The sequence below is a fragment of the Oryctolagus cuniculus genome, chromosome 17 (assembly GCF_964237555.1).
Source record: "Oryctolagus cuniculus chromosome 17, mOryCun1.1, whole genome shotgun sequence".
Classification (NCBI taxonomy): Eukaryota; Metazoa; Chordata; class Mammalia; order Lagomorpha; family Leporidae; genus Oryctolagus; species Oryctolagus cuniculus.
This window is the reverse complement of record NC_091448.1, coordinates 33,303,986-33,322,197: the sequence shown is the minus strand read 5'-3', so window position 1 is coordinate 33,322,197 and position 18,212 is coordinate 33,303,986. Positions and strand designations below refer to the sequence as shown.

Below are 18,212 nucleotides of genomic sequence, written 5' to 3'. Positions count from 1 at the left end.
CTTGGAGCCCAGCCCTCTCCTTTCCCAGGTACCCGCTGGTCCCCCTGCCCTCCCTTGCAAAGAGGTTCCTGAGCCCATCAGACCCAGGTGGGCTCCTCAGGTGGCGCACCTGTACCAGGTGTTGATGGGGCACTGAAGGCACACCAGGGCTGTTCCCACACCCCTGTGGCTCTGCCCTGCTCCACTGATTCCTGGCGCATCGTGCCAGCACCGCCGGGAGCCTTTTCAAAATGCCAGGTTTCAACTGAGTCAGACTGGGGTGCAGCCCAGCAAACTGTGGAGCTGGGGAGCCATGGAACCAGGCCACGCCTAGCACTGAGGATTACCCAGGCCAATTAAATCAACAACTGGGGGGCTTTCACAATTTTATTTGAAATGGAAGAGAAAGAGACCTCTCCCTACCTGCTGGCTCATTCCCCAGGTGCCCTCAACAGCTGGACTGGGCCAGGCCCAAGCTAGGGACCAGGAACTCCATCTGGGTGTCCCATTTGAGTGGTAGGGACTCAAGTATTTGGGCATCACTGCTGCCTCCCAGGGTTTGCATCAGCAGGAAACAGGAATCAGGAGTGGAGCTGGGACTCGAATACTGGCACTCTGATATGATGTCAGGGGAGTCTGAAGCAGTATGTTTATTGCACCAAACGTTCATCCTGTGTGTGTGTGTGTGTGTGTGAGAGAGAGAGAGAGAGAGAGAGAGAGAGAGAGAGAGAGAGAGAGACTCCCCAGGTAATTAAATTGCCATCAGTTCCAAGGACCGCACGGTGTACAATCTGTTAGGTGTGTCATATTCACCCAGTTGATTTATATAGGTGATGAATTGACAGTTCAGAGAGGCTAGGCAGCTTATCCAAGATCACAGAGCCAGCATCTCAGGGGGCCCAGGGCTGCCTGATCCCACTGTTTCATCCCCTTCACCCTTGCTGCCCAAAGCACACACCAGGTACTGACAGCGTTGGCATCACTGGAGAGCTTGCTAGGAGTGCGTGTTGTCGGGTCCTTTCCACGTCCACAGAATCTGAAGCTGGGGTGCATTTTAATAAGCCCTGCAGATGCTTCTGGGACAGGCTCAAGTTTGAGAGCCACAGCTCCACAAGCCTGCTGTCAGCAGCGGGATCATCAGGGGCCTTGTTGAGAATCCCAGAATCGCAGGCTCTGCCCGAGCTGCTGAACCTGTGTGCGTTTTCACTCTTCTGGTGCCTTGTCTGCAGCCTGAGGCTCGAGGCACACTTCTCAACAGCACCGGCTCTCAAACTTGCTGTGCATGGCAGTCATTAATGTGTGGGCTCTGTCCCTGAGATTCTGATTGGTTTGAGGTCAGCAAGGAATCAGATTGTAAAGCCTCAGGGGACTCCAATATGCAGCGAAGTTGGAGAAGCCAGGCACCTTTTTGCCTGCTAGTGTGATGATGAGACTGAGGGTGATGGAGAGAGAGAACCAGCTCTAACAAGGAGTACAAAAGCCTCCCAGTTGAAACGTGTGTACGGGACCCCTGAGCTGGGACAGGCTGCAGCAGGTGACTGCCCCAGCCACCTGCCCACCACCCCATGCTCACCTGAGAACACTGGGCTCCAAGTAGCCGCAAGGTGATGCTGGCAGGGTTGTCTTCTGTGCAAATGCTGACCTGAGCCATCTGGAGCCTGACGCAGACAGTGCCCCCTGCCCCTCGTACAAACGTGGTGTCTGAGGCTCGGTCCCAGCATGAAAGATCTTGAGAACTGCCGTGCCCAGAACTGTCCTGGTGTTTCCTGCCAGAGACTCAGCTCTCCCTCTGATCCCTTCAGTCACCTGGTTGGCGAGAGGGGACCGATAGGGGCTGGGGTGGGGGGGCAGGAAGACAGGAGCACTTGGTGTGAAGAATGCAGAAGGCAAGACAGGGTGCGGGATGGTGCCAGCCATTCTGTACGCCTGTTACTCCGGGGGGCATTTTGCACTGTTTTACCCAGTCAGTCCCTGAAGTGGCTATATGAAACCAGAGTTACTCTCATTTCACAGACGGGCTGAGATCCTTATTCAACATCCACCCTCAGTATGGGGTTGTGGCAGGATTTGAACTCCAGGGCCACTGCCTAACCACTAAGCTGTGTTATGGAGGGGACAGCAGGTGAAACCTGGTCCCCACCCCTGACAGATGCAGGGTGTGTGCACAGAAAGGGCTGCTGCCCTGAAACACCTGCGCAGTGACCGTGACGGCCAACACCAGCCCTGGAACTCCCCCATGAGCACTCGTCATCTGATTTTTAAAAATAGTCTCTTAGCATTTCCATTAAACAGCAAATATGCTATTGAGAGAAAACTCCTTATGCCCATTATCACAGCACAGATTAATTCGTGGATTAGCCGGCTGGACCAGCTGGAGGAAGAGTTCGAAATTTCTGGAGCTGGGGGTGGGGGAGGGGGAGAGGGAGGTTGTGTAAATCTACTGCCCCCTGGTGGCCATCTTGCCAAACTCGCGGTCACTGGCCACTAGCATCATTTTTCCCAGATGTGAGCACCTGTTTGGCAGAAGGGAATGTACTTTGTCCATATGGCCATGTGCTTTGTAAAATTTGCAAAGCAAAGGCTTTTTTGTTTTTTGCTTTTGGGCCACTATGACTATATAAGCATCCGCCCTGCCTGGAGCGTGAAGCCTGGAGTTGGGTGTTACTTCCAGATTATTCCAGGGACTCTGGAGTGAGGAATTGTGAGCATGTCTTGCTACAACCTTGATATTCAAGTGTGGTCTGTGGATACAGGGACCCACTGTCCTGGTTTCCCTGGTCACAAGGCTTTCAGTGCTCAAACTTGGAAAGTCCTGGGCAGATTTGGGTGAGTTGGTTACCCTGCCTGGGCAGCATGGACATCAACCTGGTGACTGGCGAGAAACATGGAAGCTCAGGCCTTACCCTAGACCTATGGAATCAGAACGTGCATTGCCCAAGACCCCCAGGATGTTCATGTGCTTGAGAGAGAGCAAGTTGCTCCCAGAGTCCACAGCAACCCTGAATCACCAGCCTTCTAGTGACCTCATCCGTGGTAGGCAGCAAAACACCGGAGTGATCCTAACAATGGAAGGCCAGGTGCTGCCCTCCGTGGCGGCAAGGAGCCTGCGGCAGGTGTGGGCAGAAAGTGCCGGTCTCTACCTGAATTCTCCTTGGGGTGAAGGAAAGACTGGGAAGCTAAGTGAAAATGACTTGCAGGTCGCCGGGTGGGATTTCCCTGTGGGGCACGGGGAGAAGTCAGAAGTGATCGCCCCGCGCGTGCTGACTGAGGAGCTGCTGCAGGCCAGGCCCGTGTGCAGCACTTGGCAGGCACTCGCTCGCTCACTCTCTTCACACGGCGCTGGGCCGGCTCCTGTCAATGTCCCCATTTCCCAGCGGCTGAGCTGAGGCTCAGAGGAACGTAAAAATCTATCTCGAAATGGAACTGAGCAGCACGCCTGGTGCACGGAGCGGTGGAGGATCTGCATGGTCAGCCACAGCTTTCTCCCGCTCCGCGTATCTAGGGCGTGGGGTGGGGGCGTGCTCAGCCAGGAGGGGAGGAGCCTCCACCGCCTTTGCGGTGAGCCCTCCCTCCTTGCCCTTCTTCCTCCTGGTCCTGGGACTCAGCACCTCGTACTGAATACTGACTATTGTTTCCCCTCTTATTTATTTATTTAGAGAGGCAGAGGAACAGAGAGAGAGAGAGAGGAGGGAGAGAGGGGGAGTGATCTCCCATTTGCTGACCCATTTGCCTAATACCCACAACAGCTGGGGCTGGGCCAAGCTGGAGCCAGGAGCCCACCTGGGCAGAACGGACCCAACTACTTGAGCCATCACCTACTGAGGGTGCACGTTAGCAGGAAGCAGAGCTGGGACTCGAACCCAGGCGCTCCAGTACAGGATGCAGGTGTTCTGGGCAATGTCTTAACCACTGGGCCAAATACCTGTTCCTACCACTCTCCATACCTCCTTTATAAAAGGATTTATTTTGAGGCCAGCACTGTGGCATAGTAGGCTGGGCCTCCACCTGCAGCACCAGCATCCCATATGGGTGCAGATTCCTGTCCCAGCCACTCCTCTTCCCATCCAGCTCTCTGCTATGGCCTGGGAAAGCAGTAGAAGGTGGCCCAAGTCCTTGGGGCCATGCACCCACATGGGAGACCCGGAGGAAGCTCCTGGCTCCTGACTTCAGATGGGCCCAACTCCAATTGTTGTGGCCATTTGGGAAGTGAATCAGCAGATGGAGGACCTTTCTCTGTCTCTCCCTCTGTCTGTAAATCTACCTCTCAAATGAATACATAAAATCTTTTTAAAAAAATTATTTCATTTATTTGAAAGGCAGAGTTATATAGAGAGAAGGAAAGACAGAAATCTTCCATCCACTGCTTCACTCCCCAAATGCTTGCAATGGCTGGGGCTGGGTCAAGCTGAAGCCAGAACCCTGGAACTTATCCAGGGCTCCCCTGTGGGTGCAGGGGCCCAAGCACTGGAGCCATTTTGTTCTGCTCTTCCAGGCATAGTAGCAGGGAGCAGGACCAGAAGTGGAGCAGATGGATGGGACTCGAGCCAGTGCCCATATGGGATTCTGGTGTCACAGGCAGTGGCCTAACCTCTGCACCACCATGGTGGCTCCCCCACACCCAGTTTGAAAGCAACAAGTGCCCTGCCCCCTGATCCTGGCTCTCCGCCATAGGTGTGTGCAGCGTTAAGGACATGATCGACGTCCTGGGCTTTTCTCAGAGCTGTTCCACTATCGGGAAAAGTCTTCCTCTGTTTGCCGGACAAACTCCCAGGCACCGTTTCTATAAGGGCACTGCTTACAAAGACATGGGCCACAATGTTGGGAGTATCATCCAAACGCCACAGTGCCAGGTGGCAGTTGGCAGCTCACACAACAGCAACCGTGAGCTACGAGGGCCCTCAGACCTATAGCCCCGCCCCACCCCCCCAGCATGCACTGGGTGCCAGCTTTACAAGGTGGCCACTTTCCCCTTGCAAAAAGCTACAAAGGTAACTGATGCTACCGTCCACATTGTAATGGCTGAAGAAGCAGAGGCTTGAACAGTCACACAACTTAGCCGTGGGCACATCTCCATGATGGTAGGGCCAAAATGGGGCCAAGTAGTCAAGTGGGAGGAACACAGCCTTCCAGAAAGTTCCCAAGCTCCCTCTCCTTATCTGTAGTACACTACCTCCTGCAGCAGGTGGCTGAACGACTGGATGACATGGCCCAGCCCCTTGTGGAGGCTGCGGTCTCCACCCAAGAAGGCAGAAAGCCCCACACGTCCAATCTGCTCCACCCCAGCTGCCCAGCCGCTTCCTCCCGGGTTAGGAATGAAGGCTTCTGGGGTGCGCACTTCCTACTGCAGGCTCTCACAGCCCCCAAGGCTCCCCTCGACGCTGCTCACCACCACTCTGCCATCTCAGCTACAGAGAGGAAGGGAGCACCCGACGACCTGGAAGAGTCCCACCTCACAATCCCTCCGAGGCTGAGGGCTTGAGTCTTGGCTCCCCTCCTTGAACTTGGAAGAAACCCATCTAATTCTGTGACTGCACATGCCCAGGCCGGGTGGGAGAAGGGTAGTACGCCTGCCCTCCGGGCTGGCGGCTGGCTCCGGCTTGGACAGAATTAGAAAGTGTCAGGAGGCCCGAGCAGACTATATTTAGCTGGGAGCACGTCTGCTCTCCCGGGCCAAGTCCTCCAGGCCTCCCAGGGCCGGGAGACCCCCCCTTCACCCTCAGCTCAGGGCTGACCCTCGCTGCTCCAGAGGGTCCCGAGGCAGCAGAGACCCACTTCTCAGCGGAGCCCGGGCCTCACATCACTGCCTCCGCCTCCTGCTTTAGTCTCGGGAGGCAGTGCTGGGTCCTGGGGGCCCAGGCGGGGTGGTGGGCTGCAGGGCTGGCTGTGGCCGTAGCCTATCCGGTCAGTTAGCCTCCTGTGGCCCTGCCTTCTCACTTGTGGGCAGGAGTGGACTCGCTGGGCTAACACAAACAAGAAGTGACTGCTGTCAAGCAGCCCCCAGACCCTGGGAGCCTCTCCCAGGTGATTTGGGGCTCTCTCCTGCTGACCCAGACAATGGCCCCCAACCCGGGGGGGAACTGTGTATGAGATTCACTGGATTAAAAAGCCCAGCTATGACCACAAACTGGATTATCTAAAAACAAACAAACAAACAAAACCAAAAAACTCCCCCTCTCCCGCCTTCCACACAGTCACGGGCAGGACTACAAGTGTTCTCCCCCACCCCCCAGGCCAGGATCCCACTACAGGCGCTGCCCTGCAATTGTCTTTTTCCTTAACCCCGCGCACTCCCACCTTCTCGAAGAGACTCGGCTCAAAAAGGTCAGAAAAGGCGAAGCGCCGTCACAGCTAGTCCCTCCCCCGCGTCAGTCAGTCTTCCCGGCTCGGGATAGCGCCCCTCCCCTTGGCTCGGCTATCGAGTGCTCCTGTCTGAATGCGGGACGGCCCCTCGGAGCGCCCCGGATCGGCTTATCATTTGCTTCTGCCTGGGTCGCTCTGCCGATAGAGGATTTGGCGTTCGCGCCGCGATCCTCGCTCGGCCAGCAACTTCCGTCCCCTTTATTGGCCGCCGCAGCTTCCGGTTCCGGGAGCGGCTGGTCGCGCTCCGTCCCCGGCGCCGAGGATGGCTGGCAGCCGCCTGGAGACTGTGGGCAGCATCTTCTCGCGGTGTGTGCTCGGAGCTGGGGCGGCAGAAGGGACCTGCCCGGGGCTGGGGTCCTGCTCTTGCCGGCGCGGGCCACAGCGGGGCCGGCATCGCATCCCGCAGGGTGTGAGCGCGGGAGCCGTGCTGTCCCCTGGCTGTCAGCAGTTGTGCTTGGCGACGACTTCTGGGTCCCGGGTGGAGGTGTCTCGGACGAGGCCGATGGGCGATCATTGGGACGGCGCCGGGGAGGGACGCGCGGAAGGGGAGTCGGGTCGGCTTGGCGACGTGGAAAGGCGCGTGTCCTCCCTGGAGGTGGGCAGCAGCCCTGCCCCGCGCCCGCCCGGTTCTGAATTGCGGACCGCGTGATCCCTGGGTTGGACGGAGTCGGGGGCTTGGCAGGCTGTTGTCCCCTGACCCTTGCTCTGTTCCCTGCCCCAGGACTCGGGACCTGATTCGGGCCGGGGTGTTGAAGGAGAAGCCGCTCTGGTATGACATCTATGCCGCCTTCCCCCCGCTGAGGGAGCCGGTCTTCCGCAGGCCCCGCTTGAGATACGGCAAGGCCAAAGCGCTCGTCCAGGACATCCTGTACCACGAGGATCGCATTAGGGCGTAAGTGTGCAGCCCCCGCTGTCAGGCCGGGGACGCGAGGCCACGGGCTTCGGAAGGTGGCAGCCTGGTAGCTTACCTAAGGAGGCTTGTCCTGGGGCGCAGGCTTGGGCATCTAGGCAGATTGGGAAGTGAGCACCCGAGGTGGGAGAAACAAGAAGCTCTGGGCCAGGGAATGCAGAGCCCAGCGGCGTGTTTCCGGGCATGATCGCGGCACCTTAACGCGTTCAAATCTACCAGTTTCTTCTTTGTGTTAGTGTACTTGCCTTTAGGTGTAGAGGGTTTAGGAAGGTTTTTCCAGTAAAGGCAGCTCTCTTCCTGACACTGTTCCGAATTGCGGATCAGGTGTTGAAAGCAGCAGATACCCGTTCTCCAATCTCTTCTCCTTCCCCGTGCCTTCTCCTCAAACCTAAACAGCCACAGAAGACGTGCTTCTAATGGCGGTGTTTTTTCCTAAGATTTTATTTTATTTTGTTTGAGAGGTAAGAGTTACAGACAGAGGCAGAGAGAGAGAGAGAGAGGTCTTCCATATGCTGGTTCACTCCCCAAATGGCTGCAATGGCTGGAGCTGCACCGATCTGAAGCCAGGAGCCAGGAGCTTCCTCCAGGTCTCTCACGTGGGTACAGGGGCCCAACGACTTGGGCCATCCTCTACTGCTATCCCAGGCTGTTTGTTAGCAGGGAGCTGGATTGGAAGAGGAGCAGCCGGGACTAGAACCAGCGCCCTTGTGGGATGCCGGCCCTGCAGGTGGAGGCTTACCCTACTGTGCCACAGGGCCGGCCCCCCGGCAGTGTTCCTAAAGATGTCCTCAGTGCCTGTCCTGGTGTGTGGCATGTAAGCTGCTCCGACACTGTCTCCCGAGTGAAGCCACTACTGGCCGCGCTGTGGCCGGCTGAGGAGGAAGGACGGAGGGTCACATGGGGGCTGTTTGGAGAGTGGCCATCAGCGTTTTATTAGCTCCTTGGAGCGATGCTGGGTCAGTGGATTAGAATCCACTTGTGTGGCCACGTTTAGCATCCCCGTCTGCCTGTCAGAGCTCTAACTAAGCAGTAAAGCCCTCACTGGAAACCTGCTGACACAGGCTGCCCCTCAGATACTGACCTGATCTAGCACCACAGCGTGGATGCTTCCTGTGCTCCTCAGTGTCGAGACTGCTGATTGACCTGAGTGCACATCTATTCCTGCCGCCGAAATTAAACGCTGCCCTGCGGTCCAGGCACCTCTCATTGAAGGACCCCCCTCAGCCCCCAGACTTTTTTAAGGTAGCAGAACAAGTATGTTTTTATTGTACCTGGAAATTCTCAGGGGAGAATGTGAGCTCTTTCGGGGGAATTAAATGCCTTTTTAGCACTCTCTGTTGGATCCATTACATATTGGTGAGGGTGCGTTTATGTTTCATTTACACACTAAAATGATTTGTGCCTCTACTTTGGGTAGCGTTACAGAATTTGGAACATTTTATTGCTTCCTTTTTCTGGTTGAATGTGATTAACTTGTATTTATGTAATTCATTGGACCTTTATCTCTGTGGCTTTTTTTTTTTTTGGTAGGGGGATATTTTTAAGAACTTATAACAAATTCCAGATGTATCAGAACGTAAATGTAAAAGTGAAGTCATAACTGTACTGGAAGAAAACCTGGGAGAAGTTAAAAACCATCTGAGTGATAAAGGCCTTTCTGAGCCTGCCGTAAAACCCAGAAACCATAAAGAAAACATTCAGATTTCCTCCATAGCAAAATGCCATAATTAGAATCAAGGGGTGGCCAACTGGGAAAGGTTTTCTGCAACATGTCTAACAAAAGATTAATTTCCTACTGATGTGCTACAAAGTTTGCTCATAAATCAGTAAGAGAAAGACCATTGTCTTAGTTTGGGCTGCTTAGTGAATCACCAGGCTTCTGAACACCGGCAAGGTGCTCCTCATCATTCTGGAGGCTATTATTTGAGAGGTAGTTACAGACAGTGAGAGGGAGAGACAGAGAGAAAGGTCTTCCATCCATTGGTTCACTCCCGAAATGGCCGCAATGGCTGGAGCTGCACCAATCCAAAGCCAGGAGCTAGGTGTTTTGTTTGGGTCTCGCACGTGGGTGCAGGGGCCCAAGGACTTGGACCCTTCTTCTACTGTTTTCCCAGGCCATAGCAGAGAGCTGGATCAGAAGAAGAGCAGCCGGGACCAGAACCGGTGCCCCTTATGGGCTGCTGGCGCCACAGGCGGAGGATTAGCATATAGCACCACAGCTCAGGCTCCTCCGCCTTATTCCTTGTGTCCTTACAAGGGGGAACCAGAGAGGAAGCAAATGCTCTGCTCTCGCCCTCTTACAAGGCCTCTGATACCCGCCTGAGGGCTCCGCTCATGATCTAGTCCCGGTCCAGAGGCCCCACCCCACACTCCGGCACACCGGGAATCAGAGTTGTAACAGGAATTTTGGGGCCGACACAAGCATTCAGTCTATAACGGCCACCAAACAGGAAAATGGGCAAGAACATGGCCAGGTCACAGAAAAGGAAGTTCTGTTTGCTGTTAAGCTTGAGACCACGTCCAGTCTCTTTCATAAGAGAAGCCAGTTAAAACGACAATGAGCTATCCTTTCTCAGCTTACCCAGCTGGCAAAGATCAAAAGATGAAGGGTCATGTGGCAGTCAGACATTACTGGAAGTTGTGCAGTGTCTTTGGAAAGCATTTTGGAGGTTGGGATGCTTAATTACGAATGCACACGTCCTGATCAGTGGTACCACATGTGTGAGGAAGGGTAGGGAAGGCAGCGGTGAAGGGCCGGAGTCCGTCTGCATACACTGATTTAAAGTGAGTTCTGGGAACTTTCAGGTGAAACAAGGCAAGCTGTGGGGGAAGCGGGGACTGCCTCCCTGGTGGACACAGGGCCTCCTTTGTGGGTGATGAAAATGATTTGGAGCAGACAGAAGTGAGAGTTGTACAAATCTGTGAATGTACGAAATATCAGTGAATTGTACACTTAACAATGGTGAATTTGGGGGTGGGCATTTGGGGCAGTGGTTAAGACTCTACGGGATACCCACATCCCAGAGTGGAGTGCTTGATTCAAGGCCCAGCGACTCTGCTTCTCCTCCAGCGTCTTGCTAGTGTGCCCCTTGGAAGGCAGTAGGTGATGTTCAGCTCTTGGGTTCCTGCTACCCATATGGAGGACCTGGATGGAGTTCCTGGCTCTTGGCTTCAGTCTGGCCCAGCCCTGGCTGGTGTGGGAGTTTGAGGAGTGAACCAGCTGATAGAAAAGCACTCTCTGTCTTGTCTGTCTTTCAAATGACTTATTTTATGAAGTGGAAATTTTAACTCAGTTTTAAAAAAGGCAAGATGTAGAACATTCTTTTTTAAAGATTTATTTATTTCTGTTTGAAAGAGTTACAGAGTGGGAGAGGCAGAGAGGCCTTCCATCTGCTGGTATACTCCCCAAATGGCCACAACAGCCAGGGCTGGGCCAGGCTGAAGCTGGGAGCCAGGAGCTTCATTGCTCTCTCCCACGTGGGTACAGCCCAGGCTGTGTAGGTCATGCTGTCCTGACACCCCTGGGGCCCTGCACTTACTCTGCATTACCCTTACTGTGTTCCTGGGCACCATCTGTAGTTGGAGGTTTATATTGTAACGTTTGTATTTTCTAGGAAGTTTTATTCAGCCTATGGATCTGGTCCAAAAGCTTTTGATCTGTCCAATCCAAACTTCAAGTCAACCTGTCAACGGTAAGTCACTGAGCGAGCCCTGGATTTCTGCCCTCCCACCCCGCACCCCTTTTATTTTGGTTTAGTTACCAGTCTGAAGAATTTTGTTGAATTCCACTTGTGGAAAAAGATGTTCCTTCTAGAAGGTCCGTTAAGGGAGGGCTTGGTTCTGTGTAGAAGCACAACTTCACAGCCCTGACATACAGACCTGAGATGTGACTGCTTGCAATTCCAGGTTTGTGGAGAAATACATTGAGCTACAGAAACTTGGAGAGACAGACGAAGAAAAGTTATTTGTAGAAACAGGGAAGGCTTTATTGGCAGAAGGTATCATTTTAAGACGAATAGGAGAAACAAGAACTGTGAGTATTTTTTCTGTTTTTAAAGATTTATTGGGGCCGGTACTGTGGCATAGAGGGTAAAGCCTCATCCTGCAGAGCTGGCATCCCATATGGTTGTCAGTTTGAGTCCCAGCTGCTCCACTTTCGATCCAGCTCTCTGCTATGGCCTGGGAAAACAGCAGAAGACGGCCCAAGTCCTTGGTCACCTGTGCCCGCATGGAAGACCTGGAAGAAACTCCAGGCTCCTGGTTTCGGATTGGCACAGCTCTGGCCGTTGTAGCCAATTGGGCAGTGAACCATTGAATGGAAGACCTCGCTCTCTCTGCCTCTCTTCCTCTCTCTATGTAACTCTGACTTTTAAATAAATAAATCTTTTGTTTTGTTTTGTTGACCGGCAGAGTTAGACAGTGAGAGACAGAGAAAAAGGTCTTCCTTCTGTTGGTTCACCCCCAAAATGGCCACCAAGGCCGGTGTACTGCGCCAATCCAAAGCCAGGAGCCAGGTGCTTCCTCCTGGTCTCCCATGTGGGTGCAGGGCCCAAGCACTTGGGCCATCCTCCACTGCCTTCTTGGGCCACAGCAGAGAGCTGGACTGGAAAAGGAGTGACCGGGACAGAATCCAGCGCCCCGACCAGACTAGAACCCGTGGTGCTGGTGCCGCAGTCGGAGGATTAGCCAAGTGAGCCGTGGTGCCGGCTGAATAAATCTTTTTTTTTTTTTTTTTTTTTTAAGATTTATTTATTTATTTGAAAGTCAGAGTTACACAGAGAGAAGGAGAGAGATCTTCCATCTGCTGGTTCACTCCCTAGGTGGCCTCAATAGCCAAGGCTGGGCCAGGTGGAAGCCAGGTGTCAGGAGCTTCTTCTGGATCTCCCATGTGGGGTGCAGGGGCTCAAGTACTTGGGCCATCTTCTGCTGCTTTCCCAGGCCATTTGCAGGGAGCTGGATCGAAAGTAGAGCAGCCAGGACATGAACTGGCACCCATATGGCATCATGGGCCGTGGCTTTATACCACAACACCCATCCCAAGAGCTCTGAGTATTTTATTGTTAAAATGTTTTTGTTGTCTTTCTGTCACAAGTTGAAGAGAAGTTTGATTTTCTTTCCCGATCCTTGGCTTGTGTTCTTAAACTCTAGCTCTGATACTGTTAAATTCAATGTACTGGAATGTTGTGGTAATGACTGCTTCTTGGAACAAGCAGTTCATTATTAGGAGTTTTGCAGCTGTGGTTCTATGGACATTTTTGTCATGTTTCCCTTTGTCATAGTAGGATTTGGCCCGAGAGGCCAGTGCTCAGCTGCTCGCTCAGTGACAGAATGCGCCTCGTGTGGCTGCAGGCAGCTAACAGGGGAAATGATAATGTGTGTGTGACTCACCTCTGTCCGCTCTTCTAAGCAACAGGAAGGTGGTCCTGTTTCCAGGAAGTCTGAACGTGAGAGTGCCAGACCCCAGGCTGGGGTGGAAGAAAACCAGCCTCAGAGAGAGGATCCACAGGCCCCACGCTTGGAGGCGTCTGCAGACGAGTGGAAAGGCCTGCCGCCTGCCTGAGGGCCAGGGCCGCGGCCGCGGTGCTGCCAGCCACGCTCTGCTCCCCAGCTGAAGCCCGAGCTGTTTGGAACAGCAGAACTGTGTAAATGTTTCTTGATCTCCAAGGCATCATGTTTGCCTTTTCTTAGTTCCTGTCTCTGGGCCGTCCTAAGCTCAGCATCATGGTTTGAAAGAGCTTCAGTTTTAGGACATTACAAATAAAGACTCCCCCTGTTGCATACAAAGTAAATTGACTTTGAAATTGTAAATAACACGGCGAGACCTCCAGAAAGATTGTAGGAGTGGGAGTTGCTCGGAGTCGGTTTGCTCCAATGTTTGTGTTTGCGAGTGGGCTGGCTGCATTTGATTCCCTGGTGTGTATCTGCATCCATCTGACTTTGACCTCCACGTATGGTGTGGTCTCTTCATCAGCTACCTCTGTCTGTAGATCATCTTTGTACATTTTGCAAGAGAACTACTGACTATTTTTTTTTTTTTAAGATCTATTTATTTGCTTGGAAGAGTTAGAGAGAGCCAGGGCGGGGGGGTCTTCCATCCGCTGGTTCACTCCCCAATTGGCCACAATGGCTGGAGCCGTGCCAATTAGGATCCAGGAGCCAGGAGCTTCTTTTGGGTCTCCCATGTGGGAGCAGGGGCCCAAGGATTTGGGCTATCCTCTACTGCTTTCCCAGGCCATAGCAGAGAGCTGGATTGGATGTGGAACAGCCAGGACTTTTAACCGGTGTCCATATGGGATGCCGGCACCACACTGGCCCAACTTTCAGTTTGAGGCCAAGCTGATTATGCTTTCAGTAAGAGTGAGGACCTAACACTGATGATGGACGAACACCAAAACTGTACCTAGAATGTCACAGATCGAGTGTGTGGCAGGCAATTAGGACAGGTATAGGTTGCTCAGTACTTATTTATTGGGTGAATGAATGAGTGATCACACCCGCTGAAGACTGACTTCTGATGACATCTCAGTAGGTAACTGGGTTGCCCGGTGCAGGGTCACCTGATTCAGATGACACTCTCCACCGGTAGCCTGCCTCCCTTACCCACTGTCTTGCCTTCCTCGTTTCTCTTGTGTTTTACTAAGTAAAGGAAATAGACCTCTGAGATTGTAGCCTTCGTATTTGTGATGAGGCCAGTAGTTTTCGGTTCCTAGGAATGTGTGGGTTTTCCACCTGGTTCTCCTTTGTGCAGGGTTTCTTCCGCCTCCTGGTACACGGTAGGCAGGGTCCTCAGCCAGCCTACACATCCTCGCACACGACGCAGGGAGCAGGTGCGGCAGAAGCAGTTCTGAGCCGTGCTGTTTCCCATGGCCTTATCACTGCTTAGGCATTTCGTTACTTTTAGATGAGGAAGAAAATTTACTCCATGGGAACACATGTGGTAGGCAAACCGTGTGTACTAAGTGTCACACCAGGCCTTGGGAAAGGACCTGGGTCCGTTTTCAGTGGAATAGTGGAGAAAGGGGCATCCCTGAGCTCCAGACCTTACGTTGCCAGGTTTTTAAAGGCAGTTTCTTTGCCACAATAATGAAGCCTCTTTTTAAAAAAGTTTTTTATTGCATAATTCTTCAAAAATTATACATGGTTCAGAATTTAAAAGTAAATAGTCTCCCATTTCTGTCCCTTGCTACCCACATTCCCTTCCCTGAGGGCACACTACCACCATTTCTTTGTGTGGCTTTCTAGAAATATTCCGATTGTGTCTACAGAGCTGCTGTACGTATGAGCCTGTACCTTGTTTTTCCGGCTAATACTCATTTGTCATAGAGATCTTCCAACGGATGCATCACAGTTTGATCCCTGCCCAGCTGGTGAAAACATACCTTGTTTCTGTGTACTGTGCTGCGATGGCCTGGTGCACCTGTGGGTGCTGGCTCAGGGGACAGCTCACCTGTGGTTTCTGTCATCTCCACAGAAATCGTGCTGAGTTATATACTTACTGGCAGTGTGTGAGTGCCTGTTGTCCCACACATGTTTTTCCTTTAAATTGGAAGAGAGCGTCCTCCAGTGTGCTGGTTCATTCTCCAAATGCCCGCAGCAGCGGGGGCTGGGTGGAGCTGAGCTCTGCTGGCAGCCACGGACTCAGCCCAGGTCTCCCACGTGAATGACAGGAGCCCAAGCACTCGGAGCCAGCCAGGGTGTGCATTAGGCAGGAAGCTGGAGCCAGGGATCAAAGCCAGGCACTCAGTTGTGGGACAGAAGGTGTCTTCAGCACCTTTGGCTGCTAGGACAGATGAACGTCCTGATCCCGCTCAGTGTGACTGGGACTGTGAGGAGAGGCAGTCCTGGGAGCTGCCGGCACTTGGAGGCTGCTTTATTTATTTATTTATTTGACAGAGTTAGACAGTGAGAGAGACAGAATGGTCTTCCTTCTGTTGGTTCACTTCCCAAATGGCCACTATGGCCAGCGCGCTGTGCAGATCTGAAGCCAGGATCCAGGTGCTTCCTTCTGGTCTCCCATGCGGGTGCAGGGCCCAAGCACTTGGGCCATCCTCCACTGCCTTCCCGGCCACAGCAGTCCAGAGAGCTGGACTGGAAGAGGAGCAACCGGGACAGAATCTGGCGCCCCAACCGGGACTAGAACCCAGGGTACCAGCGCCGCAGGCGGAGGATTAGCCAAGTGAGTCCCGGCACCAGCATGGAGGCCTCTTTATGTTGAGTCTCAGCGATCCAAGCGTAGTGAAAGGTGTGACACTTCCTTGGGGAATTCAGAACTAGACCCACAGTTGGAACAAAGCTGTCACCAGGCCCCATAGTGTTCTTCCAGAGAATGGAAATGTGACCACATTCTGAAGATCAAGTTGAGTTGAGAAGACAAGAGTGAGCGGAAGCAGCCAGACTCCCCCACTATCACGGGCACAGGGGTAGGGTCCAGAGGGTGAGGGCCCTGGAGCGGGCTGGGAGTCCTGGGAGCCCCGTGGGCGGGCGTGGTTGAAGTGTGAGCTGTGTCTTCTGCCAGGAACACGCTCCTTGTCACTGCGGGCTTCAAACGCCAACTGCATGGAACATGTTGAAACCAAGCATCAGTCCCTTACCACGCCCAGAGACCGCTAGCTTGCGAGGCATTTCCCTGGGGTGGGCCCGCCTGGGCCTGATTGGCTGAGGCCTTGGTTCAAGGGAAGAATGAATGCGTAAAGGAGGGCACAGATTCTTGGTGTCCACGGAAGCAGTAGACCTGTCCGAGCAGACCTCTTGGGCCTGGCGAGGTACACGTCTGGGTTCTGGTTCTGGGCGCGCCAGTGGTCCTGGTGTGAGCTTGCGCCTGCTCCCGTGTTGCCCAGCCTTCACAGTCAGGACTGTGTGCCTCTGGCTTCCAGGGAGCACTGTAGGGATCAGTCGAGATACTGAATGCAGAGCTCCTTCGTGATGTGTGTGGCGGGTGGGTTGTTACTGTCTTGAACAGGACATGGGCTGAACAGACAGGGTGGGGTGGGGCCGCGGAGGCCTTGACAGCACGGAGGAGTTCAGTGCAGGAAAGTTGGAGCGGGGAAGGGGGATGTGCCTAGGATCGACTTGATTCCAAGAATGGGGGCGGGGATGGGCAGGAGGGAGGGGAGAGGACCAAAGAGGAGGCCGGAAGACGAGCAGTGTCACCAGCAGCCGGCCACACGTGGGGGAGAGGAACGGGTGCTCTCAGAAGACAGCTTCGAGCCGGCGCCGTGGCTCACTAGGCTAATCCTCCACCTTGCGGCGCCGGCACACCGGGTTCTAGTCCCGGTCGGGGCGCCGGATTCTGTCCCGGTTGCCCCTCTTCCAGGCCAGCTCTCTGCTATGGCCAGGGAGTGCAGTGGAGGATGGCCCAGGTGCTTGGGCCCTGCACCCCATGGGAGACCAGGAAAAGCACCTGGATCCTGGCTCCTGCCATCGGATCAGCGCGGTGCGCCGGCTGCAGCGGCGGCCATTGGAGGGTGAACCAACGGCAAAGGAAGACCTTTCTCTCTCTGTCTCTCTCTCTCTCACTGTCCACTCTGCCTGTCAAAAATAAAAAAAAAAAAAAAAAAAAAAAAAAAAGAAGACAGCTTCTAGTCTCAGCCTGTGAAGCTGTGTTCCGGATGGGTGTCTGGGAGGAAGGGAGAAAGGCCCGGTACGGGGCTGGGCTTTGCAGGGGGACAACGGACGAGTCTCCAGGGGGAGTGGAGAAAGACACAGGAGGGTGGAGGCCGGCCAGCCGAAGGCGCTCAGTTCAAGGACAGAGGGAATGAGAAGGCTGGCGACCCACGTCTTCATTCATCCCAACCCTGGGTTTCCTGAGTCCTGGACTCGCCACTCGATGACAGTCTGTCTTTGCTCTGTCTTTGCTTTTGTTGGGTAGATCTGGTCCCTGATGGGCGGCTTAAAAACCCAGCCTGATGTATGTATTAATCTACTTAATTGAAAGGCTGTCAGATCTTCCACCTGCTGGTTCACTCCTCAAAAGGCTGCAACAGCCAGGGCTGGGCCACGCTGAAGCCAGGAGCCAGGAGGAACTCCATCTGGGTCTCCCACGTGGGTGGCAGGGGTCCCAAGCACTTGGGCCATCTGCTTTCCTAGGTGCATTAGCAGGGAGCTGCATTGGAAGTGGAGAAGCTGGGTCTCGAACCAGCACTCTGATACGGGGTGCCAGCATGACAAGTGGCCGCTCAACCCACCCCAGCACTGGCCCCAGCCTAGGTATTCTTGCAGTTCTGTCTAATGCTCTGTGTGGCGTTCCGTGACCACGGACGTGGCATTCCTGAGTCGTCTGCGTCTCAGGGATTCCCAATCTGGTTAAAATGATGCCTCTCTCTCAGAATAAATGACAGCTCGCCACTTAGAAGCATTCAGCAGATTTTTATAAAAGATTTTGCCTATTTATTTAAGGGCTGAGTTGGAGAGAGAGAGAGATACCTGCCATCTGCTGGTTCACTCCCCACATGGTTGAAACAGCCAGGGCTGGGCCCACTGGAAGCCTGGAGCCTCATCCAGGTCTCCCACGTGGGTGCAGGGGCCCAAGCGCTTGAGCCGTCCTCCGCTGCTCCCCCAGGCCATTAGCAGGGAGCTGGATCTGAAGTAGAGCAGCCCGGGCAGGAACCGGTACCCATTTGGGATGCTGGTCCCACAGGTGGCGGCTTTACTCACTACACCATGGCGCCGGCCCCAGCAGACTTCTTTTTAAAAAACCAAGTTATTCCAGTGGGATGTCAGGATTTTCTGTGGCTCCCACCGGTGTCTGCCTCTGCCCCTGGGGACACAGCTGTTGGGCCTCATCCGTTCTTCTCGGCTCTTGGCTGTTACCACACCTGACCCGGGCGGGGCTGGGCTGGCAGTGTTCTGAGCACCTGGGAATGAGGGTGTAGGACCCAGTGCGGCACAGGGAAGGAGAGGGCGGGAGGGGCCCGCGGCTTCCAGGCCGTCCTTGTCTGCCTGCTCTCTCTGTGTTCCCAAGCTC

General features: G+C 54.1%; 2 protein-coding genes and 1 long non-coding RNA gene across 5 annotated transcripts in view; 2 read left to right on the top strand and 1 right to left on the bottom strand.

Annotated features, from left to right (window-relative positions):
• Positions 1 to 7,197, top strand: part of CUEDC1 (CUE domain containing 1) — an 88,848-nt gene extending 81,651 nt beyond the window's left edge. Inside the window, exon 11 of the mRNA XM_070060924.1 lies at positions 7,061 to 7,197. The gene's annotated coding sequence lies outside the window, so the exon portion shown is untranslated. The remainder of the gene's footprint in view (positions 1 to 7,060) is intronic.
• LOC138846144 (uncharacterized) lies at positions 349 to 6,377 on the bottom strand. 2 transcript variants are annotated; one of them, XR_011383528.1, is made up of 3 exons: positions 6,274 to 6,377; positions 1,553 to 1,785; positions 349 to 1,411 (listed from the first exon to the last, which is right to left on the bottom strand). It is a non-coding gene; the product is annotated as an uncharacterized lncRNA (long non-coding RNA). The 2 variants fall into 2 exon arrangements; XR_011383527.1 differs by lacking the exon at positions 6,274 to 6,377 and having other exon boundaries at positions 1,553 to 1,813.
• Positions 6,380 to 13,038, top strand: MRPS23 (mitochondrial ribosomal protein S23). 2 transcript variants are annotated; one of them, XM_051824847.2, is made up of 5 exons: positions 6,380 to 6,645; positions 7,061 to 7,231; positions 10,864 to 10,941; positions 11,156 to 11,282; positions 12,663 to 13,038. In XM_051824847.2, the coding sequence occupies exons 1-5, from the start codon at positions 6,602 to 6,604 to the stop codon at positions 12,807 to 12,809; spliced, it is 567 nt and encodes a 188-aa protein (XP_051680807.2). In that variant the 5' UTR covers positions 6,380 to 6,601; the 3' UTR covers positions 12,810 to 13,038. The 2 variants fall into 2 exon arrangements, with proteins under 2 accessions (XP_051680807.2, XP_008269477.3); XM_008271255.4 differs by having other exon boundaries at positions 6,440 to 6,645; positions 12,657 to 13,038.
• The last annotated feature ends 5,174 nt before the right edge of the window (positions 13,039 to 18,212 follow it).